At 41.9% G+C, this 15257-nt stretch overlaps 1 protein-coding gene across 7 annotated transcripts in view; it reads right to left on the bottom strand.

The window, feature by feature from the left end:
- Positions 1–15257, bottom strand: part of srgap1a (SLIT-ROBO Rho GTPase activating protein 1a) — a 74811-nt gene that overhangs the window by 14143 nt on the left and 45411 nt on the right. For 4 of the 7 annotated variants that reach the window (XM_005471086.4, XM_019361880.2, XM_025908497.1 and 1 more), the window contains exons 7-18: positions 13904–14125; positions 13339–13440; positions 9453–9650; positions 8841–8925; positions 7864–7891; positions 6575–6680; positions 4684–4744; positions 4023–4100; positions 3734–3868; positions 1863–1968; positions 1490–1714; positions 552–631 (exon numbers count right to left, since the gene is read on the bottom strand). In XM_005471086.4, coding sequence (XP_005471143.1) covers positions 552–631; positions 1490–1714; positions 1863–1968; positions 3734–3868; positions 4023–4100; positions 4684–4744; positions 6575–6680; positions 7864–7891; positions 8841–8925; positions 9453–9650; positions 13339–13440; positions 13904–14125 — 1426 coding nt within the window. The other 3 variants (XM_025908498.1, XM_005471084.4, XM_019361881.2) reach the window with 2 other exon arrangements.

Raw genomic sequence — 15257 nt, 5'->3', positions numbered from 1 at the left:
CACGGATAAAATGTGACACTTTTGAAACACGCTTCATAAATCTGCCATTCTTTCATAAATTACTTTTGCGCTGATTTTTCACAAAGGGAGTTAAAAATGTAATCCAAGGTTGGGACCTTTAAGAACCAAGTTTTCATTCCCAGGAGGCCCAAAGGGTGCAGACCACCAAGGAATTTGTAAACTGAGGGGGTGTGGAGCTGTCCAAAGCCCCAAGGAAAGTAGAACCATTAGAATATGAATGGCTGTCTGTCACTCTGAGCCCGGTTCCCTGGCTCTTCAAGGTTAATGCATTTATCGGGCTGAAAGGCAGGATTAGCCACCCTGAGCTGCAGAGAGACAAGTTTAACCCTCCGCACACCAAAGACCGGGTTGGGTTTAATTTAACCGTGCATATGTTAAATGAACAATAGTTACAATAATTAGTTTTAGTTCTATATTCAGTGATTGCAACTCCTTAAAACACAATTTGATTGGACTCTAGAAGGACACAAAGGTATGTAAGAGCAAGCTTAAACATTTGTATGACTATTTACTGCTGTGCAGTCACTCACCGTCCTCGCTGGTGTGTGTCTCTGTTCCTCCCTCATTGTCTACCTCCTCCAGGGCTCCATGCTCGCTATAGGGGCTCTCACTGTTGGGGACAACATCCAAATTACCAGGGTCACAGCCACAACAGGGCTCAAGGGCCAAGGTACATTTCAACAACAGACACACAAAATTTTAATGATAAAATGTCATTCAAGACTAGATGAAAAGCAGGAAGGTTTTTACAATTAATAAGATATAGAGGACGTTCAACCAGCAGTCATTATCAAGATTTTCCCATTGTGTGGTTAGGAAGTCTTTCTAAATGATCTCCTGGAAATGAAGAACGAGAGCTGACAGGAACGCCACACATGACCGCAGATTACCCCGGCCAGGAAATGAACGTCTGCATCCAAGCTAACATGTCAGTAGCAACCTCCTCTTTAGGGAGAGGAGGAAGCAACGAATGGGAAAAAAAAGTCCCAGGGGTTATGCCTCACTCGGGGAGACACAGCCACGCTGAGACAGGTGATTTACTCTGGCCAGAGATAAATCGCTGTCAGGCTGCGGTGATGTGGGGGCAGCACAGAGAAGGAGAAACAGAGGTAGATAAAGACGGGAAGAAACAAGTGATAAGCCTCGTATACAGATGTGGGGCTGGTTTTTGTCTTGCTTGACTGCAGTTTGCTGTGCATTTCAACTAATCACCCCCTTCCTGCCAGGTGACCCCCTTTTTAAAATGATTGTTTCAGCCTGTCTCTCAAACAAAGCAGGCCTGCATCTAAATACAGTCCTGAAACATGAGCTACCTCGTCATCTTCTTAAGCTGCACGTGTTGAACTGGTATGTGTTGTCGCTCACATCGACTCCCCAGTGTGAACATCTCTGGATGTTTGGGTCCAGTAAATGCAGCACTTCACCTGATTGGTGTATAGCACTGTCGACATATGTTCTTATTTCTTACCAGTAGTCCCCGCCTGCCATGCACTTCTCATAGATGGGCCCATCCAGTTCTTTGACATCAGGAAAGATGGTCTCATGGTGGATGATGATGGTCTTGATGATCTCGTTGACGTGGGCCTGGCATGAGACCTGGTCCTGGCTGTCTGGTGTGGGCATGAGTGTTGGGCCAAAACATATGGCCAGGTTGTACGGGTCCATCATGTTCTCATCACTGTACTGGGACAGACTGAAGAGAGGGACGGAGGTAAGAAGGAGAGTGAAGAAACAAAATATAAAGGAGTTTAAGGTTGGAATATTTTAGTATAAAGTATTTCGGACAAATCATTGAGCAAGGGCAATCATGATATTTAGGATGTTTTTTTTGTTAAACTCACTGGTTGAGGAAGGCAAAGAGGTAGCGCATCACAATGAGGACTGATCTGGGAATGGTCAGGAGGATCTTACGGATGTACAGCGCTCGCTCATACAGGTTTTCTATTCCTATTTTAAAATAAAAATGGAGGATCAAAAAGAGTATGTTGTTAGCAAAATAAAATGTTATAAACCAAAAAAATAAAAGCATATATAACAAGTTTTTCTCTGGTTCAGTCCATGGAGTAGATACCTGGGGCTTACACTTGTGTAATCGACGATATCCACATACTCTCAAGTCTAAAGATATAAATTCGGCCAAATACTTTTTAGAAACATTAAATATTTGAACGGGCACAGAAGTTTAATTGTATAGTCCTCGTGGCCACAGGTGATATGTTGACTCTGGTAATTATCCTCACCACAACTTTGGTTTATCACCCGATTCTCTCATAAAATAAGAGGAAGAAGAAGTGAAAATAGGCACTCTGTCACATGCACATTTTGCTTACTTTTGAAAAAAAGAGCAGCTTTCTTCATCAAAGTCTTTATTATCATTTTCACAGAGAAAAAATATTGTGCTTTACTGGAGAATGTCGACCTTTCTGTCCTTCGTTACTATTATGTTTGTCCCAGTGTGGCACCTGAAGCAGGCTGTTTTACCCAGCTAAGCTGGGGCTGTGCTGCTAAAAATAGCCATGTCACCCTCCAGCCACTGTGTGCCATCTGGGATTTGGGCTTCTGGGATACTTGTGATGTATTTCATTTTTCATGAATACCTAACTAGGATTCTGTGAGGCTCTCAAGCACTTCAGAAGCTGCTATTTAAAGATCTATTCGAATGCAGACTTATACATCACATGTGTGCAAGCACATCCTCGCGAAGCATTCTTACCGCAAATTCCGAAAAGAAAGATATGACAAGCCGCAGTGCACCGCTGCGGTGAAAATGAAACAGTCAACTGAGAGCGGTTAAATGATCTCGTAGCTGGTCTGAGCTGCTCCATATGGGAATAAGGTTTATATATGGAGCCTGCTGGGCGCTCAGCCCACACTGCAATCACTGGCATGCAGAGCTGGGAAATGTAAACAGGGAATCCCCATCACTCATCCAGCACAAATGTGTAAACGACGGTAGACCCAAGAAACTCAAGAGGACACACTTCACACACTTGCGAGTACACAAAGAACACACACAAATACATGGGGCACAGACGCACTCACGCAGAGTCGCACGAGGCATCAGGACGCACACTATGTCCATGTGACTCTGTGTATATTCAATTGTTCTTTAACAGAGCTGATGTGATGTAATGCAGTGTCATTAAAGATCTGAATAGGCCATACAAAGAGCTGACTGAACTGTGAATCGATTCAGACAAATTCACAATCTGACCATTCTTGTGAGGACTCCACTGCAGATTCAGCCCCGGGCTGCGAACATTTAACATTCCACCAAAACTCTATGGTCAGCTTTGTGCCGCTCACAACAGATCCGATCCGGCTCAGAGCTCAACCAAACACAGCAGAGCAGGACCCACAAAACGCAAGTCATTGTTCAGACTTCAGAATGACAAAGGGTTCAAACAAGACTACAAGGAATATCCCAAAATGTTCAAACTTTCATTATCGAACATGTACAACCCCCCCCCCCCCCCCCCCAAGGCTACAGTGTAAAGACAGAGGATGTGAGAGCTAATTTTAGGTCTTTAGTTAATTAGCCACAAGACAATAAAATCACCAGGATCTAAATCCATCTAAATTAGACAAATATGCTCTTCACTGTAACGCAAAGTATTTAAAATAAGTAAGTAAATAAATAAAACTTGTTACAATCAACAACAATAAAGAAAAAAAAGCGACTGACTGATAATACACAAAAATATGTTCTTACTGATGCACGAGAGCAGCTCATTGAACCTCTCTTTGGGGAAAAGTGGGTTCTCCAGACCCCGGAAGTACAGTTTGAGAACGCCAGCCACCGAATTGATGTCATGATTATTCTCATCGTCTGCCAGAGGGTCATTTCCTAAAATAAAGAGAAGCGAGCAGGTCAAGTTGGATTTATTTTATTGAATCATTTTAGGTGACATATACCTAATTAAAATTAAAATTGCAAACAAATATAGAAGAGATCAAGCTGTTGACGAGCATCTTTTATAGTGGTAACAGAACCCCGGTACCTCTCTCAAATGAGTTCTTGATGTCATTGACTTCCAGCTGAGATCCAGATACACGAAATATTCCTTGGTGCTGGAGGCCTGTACAGGGAAAAACAAAACAAAGAAAGGGGATCAGGAAGCAAAGAAAAGCAGAAGACCAACTCATGAGCTTAAATCCACCTGTGGTCATACAAATGAGAAAAAAAAAATAGCCCAAAACGACACATAATAATAATAATTACTAAGCAATATTGCAAAAGGTACTGTAACTAGCCTGCAACATTTTTTTGAATTTATCTCTGAGTGTCATCAGTTGGCTGCCAGATAAGATGCAGAGGATGTTATCTACAGTCACACCTTCCAATGCTTAAAATTAAGATTCTTTCAGAGTCTTTATAAATCTGCTTTAGTAAGTAATATTTAAACTCATCAGTCATACAAGTGGGAGGTTTCTGTCTCACAATATGTATGGGAATTTCAGTAGAAGAGACTGCAAAAAGATAAACAGGACGGAATATGCATATTTCCATGGAATAAACTGAAACTCGAACATCTGCATCTGTGAAAGTGTTACTTTCTCCCACACTAGATAAACCTAAGGTTGGTTTATAAGAAGACTTCAAAGAAGGTATAAATACAGCAACTAATGTAACACAATAAGAGCTGACAGTATACCACTCACCATACAAATTTATGTAGCGAATACAACTTTCAACCACACGAGGAATAGCTTGTCCAGAGTCCTTTGAAGAAAAGTCAGATAATGAGTAAATCATCATTTTGTTACATGTATAAGAGCCTAACCAACACTAAATTTCTTGCAGTGATTCATTACAAAAAAAAAAAAAAATCACTGGTTTATAATGTCCTTGTTTTTCTTCATTAACACATAAAATGAAAACTGTGTAAAAAATATGTAATAAACAGGATTATATCACATTTTGAGGAGATAATTTAGCCAAAATCTAATCAATTAAAACAAGTGTCTCACTTTTGTGTTTTCTTAATGCATATCTGGTGCATGCAGACTGCTGACCGGTTCAATGTATTGATTGTGGCCCAATAGGAGCCAGTCAACACCATGTTAAAAGAATATAATCATGCACACCCAGTGTAAGTGAAGCTGGTAAGTTTAAATACAAAGTGTGTGTGATCTTATTAAGACAGACTGACTTGACCTCACAGCTATTCCTTTGCTCATGCTCAGTCTCCCATAATAACTCAGTGTCATGGATGTCGCGGATTATCACAAAGTATACAAAAATCACTAACCAACTGGAATAGCAACACCGCAGGCCAATTGAAATGTGCTTAAACAAGGCTTATGTCTTTTTTTTATGCAAACAATCAAGAGCTGTGCTTAAATTAACAAGAGCTTATCCAAAAGGGCACAGACTCGATATGAAGTTCGGGCCTAAAATGGCAAGATAAGAGCACTTAGATGTGCACTCAACTCTCCTTCTGCCTGTGTGCTGGCTCCTCTTGTAAATCACTGCTGGACGGGGACTCGGTACATGCTTTTAATGATACAGTGGATCTGTTTACAGCCCTCAGGGGTATACAATGAGCCCAAACACAACAGCCATACTAAAATCGACTAGCTATGGTTGGAGCGCAGCAGTGAGGGTTGAGGCACAAGTCTGGGTGCTGCTAGATTATGTAATGCGATCCCTTTGGATATGAGAGACTGATTTTGATCTATAAGGAATAGACATTTGCACAGACAACTGAAACTACAGCTGTAACCTTCAACTCAGTCTGTCCAAGTCGCAGGTAAATAATTTGTTAGTACAGAATAGATACAGGAAATGAGAAAAGGTAAGCAGCACGGGCCCCCCCAACATGCCTCAGAGTTTCTACCTGATGTCGAGTGTGTGAGTTCCGTCGTCCACGGCTAAAGAGAAATGTTGCAAGAGTCGGAGATGATCAGAGATGGAAAAAGGGGGGAAAAAAGCAAGATTCAGATTAGCATCTCAGCAGCTTCCCACCAAAGCTTTTACTAAGAGAGCGTTACATTCCACTCTGTGCTGGCATCAAACCCATAACAAAACAGCAGGAACTGGACAGGATCAGGCAGGACTCGACACGGCCACCGGCGAGAGGCAGTGAAGAGGCCGGAGGAGGGGGGCAGCACACCTTATCAGTTTGGCATCCACTCCCTGACTGCCATCTATCCTGCTGTTTTCACTGGCCTCTGCTCTTACTCTGGAAGCGGAGGAGAGAATATCTCCTGCCAGAGCAGCTCAGTGATGCCAGGTCAGCAGTGAGTCAGGGGAGCCAATGGAGGCAAACATTTATCCTTCCAACTGCTGTTCCCTTCCTCCTGCTGCCCTCCAAATCTATCAATGCCACCACCCCACACATCTGAGAAGCAGACCGCCAGAGCTCGCTGACTCATGAGGAAGGTTTCCAGAATCCATCTTAGCACAAATGTTCATGTTTTGTTGTTGGTAAATGATGATCAAAGCTAAGACGCTTACGGGGGAACCCACCAAAATGACCAGAAAGCCAGAGGGAAATAGAAAACGGATAGGAGAAGGTGAAAAGTCAAGTGGGAGACTGGCAATCAGTACCTTGATAAATGACTCCAAATTGCCATTAAATAACCTAACATTAAAAACAGAGCGGGGTCTAGCCCGCCGGGTGCCAGTGAGGGTTCTGTACGGCCCATTGGGATGTCTAGAACACAAAGAATGAATCAGAAAAGGCAAACAATGCATTTTGTGGTTTCCCTCTTTGCACGTACCCTCCCATCACCTTTATGTCCTTTCAAAACCTGAACTGAAGAGGAGGATGACTAATCTTCAAAACCTTTCAACTCCAGATGATGGCTGGACGGATGAATAAGGCTATTTTTTCAAACACAGCTGAAACCCATGAAATAACATTTTCTTTATAACCTTTTTTTTTTTTTTTTTTAATCCTCCACAAACAGGCCAGAGAAATGCCAGACCCACGGGGAGCTTTGTATGTGTCAGCATGCACCTCGTGACAGAGCCTGCAGGTGACAGTCCTTTTTAGTTAGTGTGTGTGTGATGTAATGCTGTTCTTGAGATCTGGAGGACGGAGGTGAAATGAATCCATGACTTGGGTTCCCTTTGCTGCTCAGTCATAGTGTTAAAAACCTTTTTGGTGAAAAGGCCTGAAGATGTTAAAAACAGTGACAAAACCCATCAAACTCTGCAGAGCACATGAGGACACATCTGTCTTACGTCGTTTGACCAAAATCAAATTTTGACGATAAGCTAGAAGATCAAAATGACTCATAATTAATATCATTATTAGTAATCAAAACACTTGCCCATTTTGGTCAACGGTACACATAAGAAATTCTTTAGTTTGAAACTGTGACCCTTCCCCTGGAAAAATATAAGGGTAAAGTAAATGTTCTTGCTTCAAGAGGCAAGTTCAAATTAAACGTCTATTCCTTGTTGAGTTACTAGTCACTAAATATGGTTCCTTTCATCAAATTAAGCATATTATCTGCTGATAACAGCCAGCCAACGTCAGTCGAAAGCGACAAATCTCTTTAAATTGCTTAAACCGGCCCATGTCTACTACTGCAATACCCTTTCAACCTGTCTCCATCTCAGCCTTTCATTTTATTGTGTGTCCGACTTCATCAATGCCATCAGCTGTCACCGATTCCTGCTGGTCTCCCAGTATATGGTGTCCACCCATGTGCATCACAGGAAGAGAGGTCCTAGAACTTACCGATAGAAATATCATAATATATAAAACTAGTATAACAGGCAAAGTTATTTAACTACAGAAGTTGCTGTGAAAAGAAAAACCGTCCTGATGTTTCGGTTGCTGTTGAAAGGGAAGTGAATATGCACAGGTGCTGATGTGTCTACTTTACCTTGTGGTCATGTATTCAGCTCGGTGGCCTGAGATATGAGAAAAGAGACAAGGTGTGACAAGAAGTTAGTTGGGTGGACATGCCAAGACTCATCACTGCAGTCCCTGCAGTGAATTGTGCATATGGCTAACAAAGCATTTACCATCTGCTCACAACCACTGGCCTTTTGAGCAATCCAACAGAAACCCATAGACACTGTTTTTCCACATACTATTATAACCTGTGCCGAGACAGTTACATCAAAATATAGTTCCAACATCTAACAGGACACAGATGGGTGCATGCACACGCACACAATGCACAGAGCTAAGTTTAAAACAAGTAAAAGAAGATGAAGCAAAAATAACTACCAAATGGTTTCGCATAACAGGAAGACACTCAAATTTTTGGGTGACTCAAACTGTACTTCATGCAGACACCAAAATGACTAAGTAGCATGTGGGAGAAACAGGAGGGTTTTTTCTTCCTCTTAACTTAAGGCTCCATTAATCATTCAGTGTCGAATTTGAAGGAGACCACCGGGACTGCCTGTTAGAACAACGAACTGACAAATACAAGCTGAGCCCTTTAGGAGATCCTACCAGTGTAGAACAAGGGGGGCCTGTTCTTATACAGGGCAGGCCATTAGGTTTCGAGCAAATCAATCATAAGATGGATAATACAAGTTCATAATTCCCCCTCGGCTCTGACTTGCCTGCTTTAAAACCAGATTACAATCTAAGAGCTTTGACTGGTGACAAAAGCAAACAAACAATGGGAAGTTTGCCGTAGAATAGACTGAATTTGCTCAAGGTGGACTGCCCAATATAATGGAATTCAGTAAAGTACACAATTATTTGTTACAATAGATGTTTGGATATTGACTGGGGCTAATAAGTCATTTTGGCTGGTTGAACATTTCCCATTTCAAGGTATGAATTAAGCCCAAGTACAATACAGTGTAGAGTCTAAGGGTAAATACGGGGTCATGAACGTACCTTCACCAAGTGCCCTCTTCAGCAAGTCGTGCTTGGCCTGCAGTTTGGAGATGAGATTGCTGCCTTCCAAAAACTCACGGAATTTCTGTGGAGAATTTAGAGTAATTACACAGCAGCCCTGAGCACCGGCGAGAGCACCCACTCTTAAGACGGCAGTCTATGATGAAGCAGCCAAGGGCAAAAGGACGTGTTAAGTGCCCCTTTTAGAAGCCCTTATCAGAGCATGTCCATCCCTGGACTGAAACAAGACTGCAGCTGGCTTTACAGAATGGAAATATTCTGGGACAGTTACTCCTCTGCCAGCTGATCAAAGATTTCATAGGAATGATGTGCATAAGTTAAACATCACCTACAACCCAAATATCAAGGATACTCAGATATAGATAAAAGCTTTGACTACATGTTATTATTATTATATAGATTCTGGGGTTTATGATAAGACAGGATCAAATCTTTTGTCTCTTCTTTAGAAAAAAAAAAAGCAACAATAAAAAGTAAAGCTGCATTACAGAGAGAATGGATTTGATATTTATTTCTGTTTTCTACATTAAAAATACATTTTTAAAGTCATTACTTTCGCTAACTCGCAGCAGACCTCATCTCTGCACTCACCATGAAGTAGAACTGCTCCGTCTCTTGCTGGTTGGCTCTCCTCTTGGCGATGCTGGGCTTGCTGAGGTACGTCTCTGACACTGTGGACTTGACTGATTCGGTGGACCGGCTGTGGTGGAAGCACTCAGACACATCGTAGTCTTCAATGGTCACCATGTCCTGGATGGTGGTCAGGGTTGCCTCTGATGTCTTTTTGATCTGTGAAAAGAAGAGAAGGTGAGAAAAAGCTGCCTGCATAAAAGCCTGATGTCATCTCTTCAGTATCACTATGTTACCATCTCAGTATACACAGAAACTCACTCCATCACATTCCCTGAAAATCACTCTCTATCCCATGACACACTTTAAAATTCAGGTGGTTTCTGATGAGGTGAATGTTCCCTAAAATAAAAAAATCCATTCAAAGTGACTCATTTATCATGTTGTACACACTCACGGGGTGCAGAGGTGAACAGTGCCAGATGGAAATGCCAGATTGAGCTGTAGGCTTTTAAGATTCATTTTCATAACCACGTCTTCCCTGTCAACAGTTCTTCTCTCGGAGCTTATAAACACCAGGACTTGGCCAAGCTGCCCCACCACTTAGTGTGAAAGATGTTCGACCAGTGCTGCAAGAGCTGCAGGGCATAACTGTGCCCATAATATTATGACATAAGATGACACAATATGTGACATTCAAATGAGAAAGTAGATAAGTCCCATAAAAGTTAAAGACACGCGCACACACACACATCCAGGGGTAAAAACTGGCCATTTTGGCACATGTTTAATCCCAAATGTAAATATATATATAGAAGGGATCAAGGCACTTGCAGTGTATGGACTAACAGAGCAAATATAAACAGGGAAAAAGTAAAGGAGGCAGACAGGGAGGCATAGTCAAGAGACTAAACTGAAGTGTGAACTGAAGTGTGTTAAGTGTGAACATGAATCACTGATGTGGAAAAGCCACAAAGCTGATGCAAACAACAACAACAGAAACACAAACAAAAACCCACCAGCAACCACTTCCCTGGAAAAATTCAGTGAAACCTTTATCGCAGCATTTCACGGAGACACTCACCATGTCAGTTCAATTATTGAGATTTTAAAAAGGGGGGGAACGAACAGGTCAATGGGACCCTGAAAGTAATGCAGCTGAAATTCCTCTTGATTATCCTTAATGATCAGAATGACCCCAACTCAAAAGGTAGTGACCCCATTTGTCAGTTATTTAGTGAGCGCAACCTCAGAGGTAATGAAAGAACAAGGCGAATTCCTCGTGTAACAATTATACACACTGAGACAACTGTGGCTTGTTTCTTTTAAACTGCCTGACCCGTGACTCATTTCACCTTCAAAGAAGAAGAAAAAAAAGAGTCGCCCTGAAAACCAAAGAAGACTTTTCAGCTTTCATGTGTTGCTGTGATGAATTACGGCGCTGACACACATGCTCGGGCACACAGAATGGATGTAGTTACAGAGTTATCCCACCTTTCATGAAGGAAAGGAAACACGCAGACACGCACGCACGGAACATGAAATGCTAGATTCAGTAAAGTGAACCTTTCAAATGACTAAAAAGGCAAATTCACACAATGACAGGTAACTTCTAACATGCAGTTGTTGGTTACACTCTGAGTGTGTTTGAGTTCCCTCTCCCCGTGTTCCTGGCAGCCTCATTCAGAGTGGCACCATGGAGGCGAGAGGCCCAGCTGTCATCATGAAGACAAGAGCCATGCATGTGTGATAGAACTGCTCCTAGTGAAAAAGTTGTTGAGTTTATCTATTATTCAGCAGACGGATAGTTACCAGTGTTCGGTGCAGGGCTCAGTTACAGCAGAGCTCTTAGAGAGACTCGGTGGATATGTGTGTTAATCCGTAAATTATAAACCATAAATCAAGTGTTCTCTATAGTTTGATATGGACATTTCAAAAGTAAGCAAGTAGCCAACATTATCTAAACTGCACTTAACTTCAGCACTGTTAAAAGCAAAAAATAATTCCAGTTGCAAAAAAGTGGAATAAAGGTTTATTCTGCAGGGAAGCGCACCACTCCTAGTTAATCCTACATCCGTCATCAGAAGTCAGACTGTCCACAGCTTTCAACAGACCCTGCAGTACAGTAAGTGTGTAATTTGCTGATCTTCCGCTATGAGCACACACACAGGCTTTGATGTGCTTCCTTGATATTTATCTGGAGGAAAAACAAACACTCCCTGCAAAGATGATGCTGTTAGATTGCCAGGGTTTAGTGTGAAACATCTTGAGAATAACCATTAAGTGTGCTTGTGTATTTGCAGGAGAAGACGACAGAAATCAGAGGAGGAAAATTAGTCTGTGTGAGCACTGGGTCATGCAGAGGCAAATGAGATCTAAATGGGCAGATTATTAAGTCTGCAAAAAGACAAATCACCCCGACTGACTGATGAGGAGAAATGAAATTATGTCCTTAGAGAAATGACTTTTTTGATGAAAGAAATCCAGCAGGATTATGCTAAGCCCTACGCCTAAATAAAAGTGAAATCCAGCGTCCTTCTCCCTGTGTTGCATTCTATCCAGCGCCAATACAGAGTAAATTATTCAGCAATGTTTTCTTTCACCACTTCACGGGAGCCAAAGAGGTTTGAGGAAGCAGCTGCACTTCTCTATGAAGCACTGCCCTGTAGTTTTTCCTGTCCAGATAAAGACAGACGCTCCTTCTCCCTTGTACGTTTAACAGTCAAGCTTGTAGGTCGCCACAGTGCTTAGAAAGTTCATTTTCCAAGGATGTATCTGGCACGTCATGCCCAGGAAGAGAGGCCATCTGGTGATCCTAACATGAGGCAGCGGCGCCCTCCAATTTTGACCCACCAGGACATCCGCTTCAGCGAGGCAGGAGGACAAGGGCATGAAGCAACCGGGGCTTTTCAACCACACACACAGTCACAAGTATATGCACAGTTGATTAAACACTATACGTACTGCAGACGAACTGTGATGATGCCAACAGGACTCAGACTTGTCTGGTTATACTGCATGAAACACCACAATCTGAGTCACAGTAAGTAAGCTGTGACTGAGGATCATTTTCACCATTGACTGACTGATATTTTCTTCTAATGATGTGGGGTATATGTGTATACACACACACACACACACACACACACACACACACACACACACAGTCAGTCATTAAAGTTTCATATTTAGCATATTCAAATAAGCCGCACATACTGTTATTCTGCACTCATAGTTCATTCCTGTAGACGTATAGTTTAGACGTCTGTTTAACTAAAGATTTGACAATCTGATCAAAGGGAATATAAAATCATGATGAATGCAGATGTGAGGCCTGCTCCTGTGTGCGTCTTTGTAAAAGGATAAAAGAAGAAAGTGCAGCGATGTGGAGGGAGAGAAGCAGAAAGGAGAAGCAGGTCAGACGTGATACAAAGTAACAGCCCGATGGAGGTGACTGCACTCTGAACCAACAAAAAGCCTTTCTTCTCCATTTTCAAGAAAACAAAATGTAAATTTACTCAAGCATGCTGCAGATGCATTAAAACAAAAGAGCCTGAGAAGCAAAGAAGCACCTACAATGTCAATGCAGCACAGGTGGGAGCAAAAAGACAGGCTTCACAGAGAGGATTTCAGAGACTACCTTCAGGGCATGAGCAAGAAGAAAAAACACAGTTTGTAACACAGCTCATCTATAACTACTTTTTATCTCACCTTGGATGACTTCTGGCTAAAGTTAACTTTGCTGAGTATCTTTAATTCACTGTCAGCACCGTGCATCCAACAAATAAACACATAAAGCTGCCAAATCTCAGGCAGACAACAAAACTGAGACATGTTTGATGCAACTAAATCCCCTGCAACACAAACACCCGGATTGCGATTTCCATTTTTCTTGCCCCCATTTTACCTCTTCATTTTCAATCTTCAGAGTAGCAATGCGAGACTGCAGCTGCTGGAACCTCAGTATAAGCTCCCCATTCACTGGTGGCTGCACTGAGATCTGACATACCTGGAAAAACAGACAAATCACAGCATCACTGACCAAGAACCTGAAATTTCAAGCTATCAGAGGAACAAGGTCACGTAAGCTCTAAATTTAAACAGGATGTAGGCATCCAAATTCTTTTTCCAATTGCAAGGCAAACCACAGTGACTTCTCCCAAATGAATGCAGACACCGACGCAAAAACAGCTAGTAAACAGACACGCTATCAGCAGAGTGCCAGCCAAACAGTAAAATCCCTAACACATGTTGAGCTTCATGACTTCAGGGGAAGTAATAACACATGATTTGTTAATTTCAGTACCCCATAAAACCCGATCCAGCAGCCCATACGCAATAAAAAGCTGCACTTAAGCCACTGAATATCTGACCTTGTTAAGGCTGAGATATTTTTATTTTTCAAAATTAAGCTCAAAGGTATTCGGTATATTTGCACCACTTATTAGATATAATCCAGCTGCACCACATACTTCGTCTCCCATGTGAGGCTGGAACTCAAATTTTGCTGGTGGACAGAAGGCCGTAGGGTACATCTCCATGAACCTCTGTCGGTCACTTCGTGGATCTAAACTGTCCACTGCATTTTCAATGATGTCAAGACCCTCGTGGCGTGACGTCTCCAAGTTGTATTCGGCAGACAGGTAAGTCCGCAGGGCACGATTCAGACTGGCATGGTATCCCAAATCACAGCACTGGATGGAAAAAAAAGAAAGAAAAAAAGGCAGATTAGTAAATGGCTTTTATCAATTATGGCTGATTATTATGAAGTTTAGACTTTCAGCTTTAATTTAAGGGGGTTAAACAAAATCATTTAGTTGTTATTATTCATCAACTTTACACTCAACCTTTGGCAAAAAAGTAACTGAATAATTCACCCAAAGATTATTGTTACTTAGCCACGTTGGTTATTTCTTCACATGTTAAGCAGATAAAGAGGCCTGCAGTTGATTCCAAGTGTGATAAATGCATTTCAAAGTGGTTTCTGTAAATCCAGACTGTGATGCAAAGGAGCACTCGATGAAAGTGAAAAGGCCACCCTTAGCGATAGTAGCAATAGCAAACCAATGACAAGCAGAGAAAGTAGTTTATTTGCACAGACCTGGTGTGTAATACCAACAAAGAGTGAATTTGTGTTACTAATATTTTGCTGTGCTTATTTTTATTTAGATGCTGTAAATTATAAACCATGAATGGAATAAAAAAAATTTTTTTTTAAATTCTTCTTGTTAAAAGTGAAGACCAACTCTCAATTTTATATGGAAAAATAAATGACCAATAACTGGCTACATTTCATGGTTAAAAAATAGACTAAATGACATCATCTTCTGAGCCAAAAGTATTGCCTCTGTGTTGCACGACTCGAGCGGTACCTCCGGGATCTGATTTGCCAAGGTCACTTCTAACAACAGCACCCACCGAGAGTTCCACGCAGAGAAACACAAAATGGCCTGAACAACTGTCAAACACGATGCTACAACCAGCCTGCTTGTTCACTTTGTTTTTCACTATAAAAAGTCTCTTCATCAATAAACAAATGCTTGTGAGCCTGCACACAAACTCACGCAGAGAGCATCTCTCACACAATCACGTACACACACACACACACACACACACACACACACACGTACACACGTACACACACACACACCCTGGTGAGATGTGAAGGCTTCTGAGCAAAGCAGGGAGAGGGGTAATTTCAGCGCACAGCATGCTGCTGAATAGAGGTTGCATTTCTCTCTCTTCTCTCCTTCAGTCCTGTCTGGAATATAAAAACCCAAACACTTGCCAAAATCCCAGCCGTCTCCTGTTTCCTTAGAAACGCGA

The sequence above is a fragment of the Oreochromis niloticus genome, linkage group LG7 (assembly GCF_001858045.2).
Source record: "Oreochromis niloticus isolate F11D_XX linkage group LG7, O_niloticus_UMD_NMBU, whole genome shotgun sequence".
NCBI lineage: Eukaryota > Metazoa > Chordata > Actinopteri > Cichliformes > Cichlidae > Oreochromis > Oreochromis niloticus.
The sequence above is the reverse complement of the archived record's forward strand: the minus strand, read 5'-3'. Positions and strand labels throughout refer to the sequence as shown.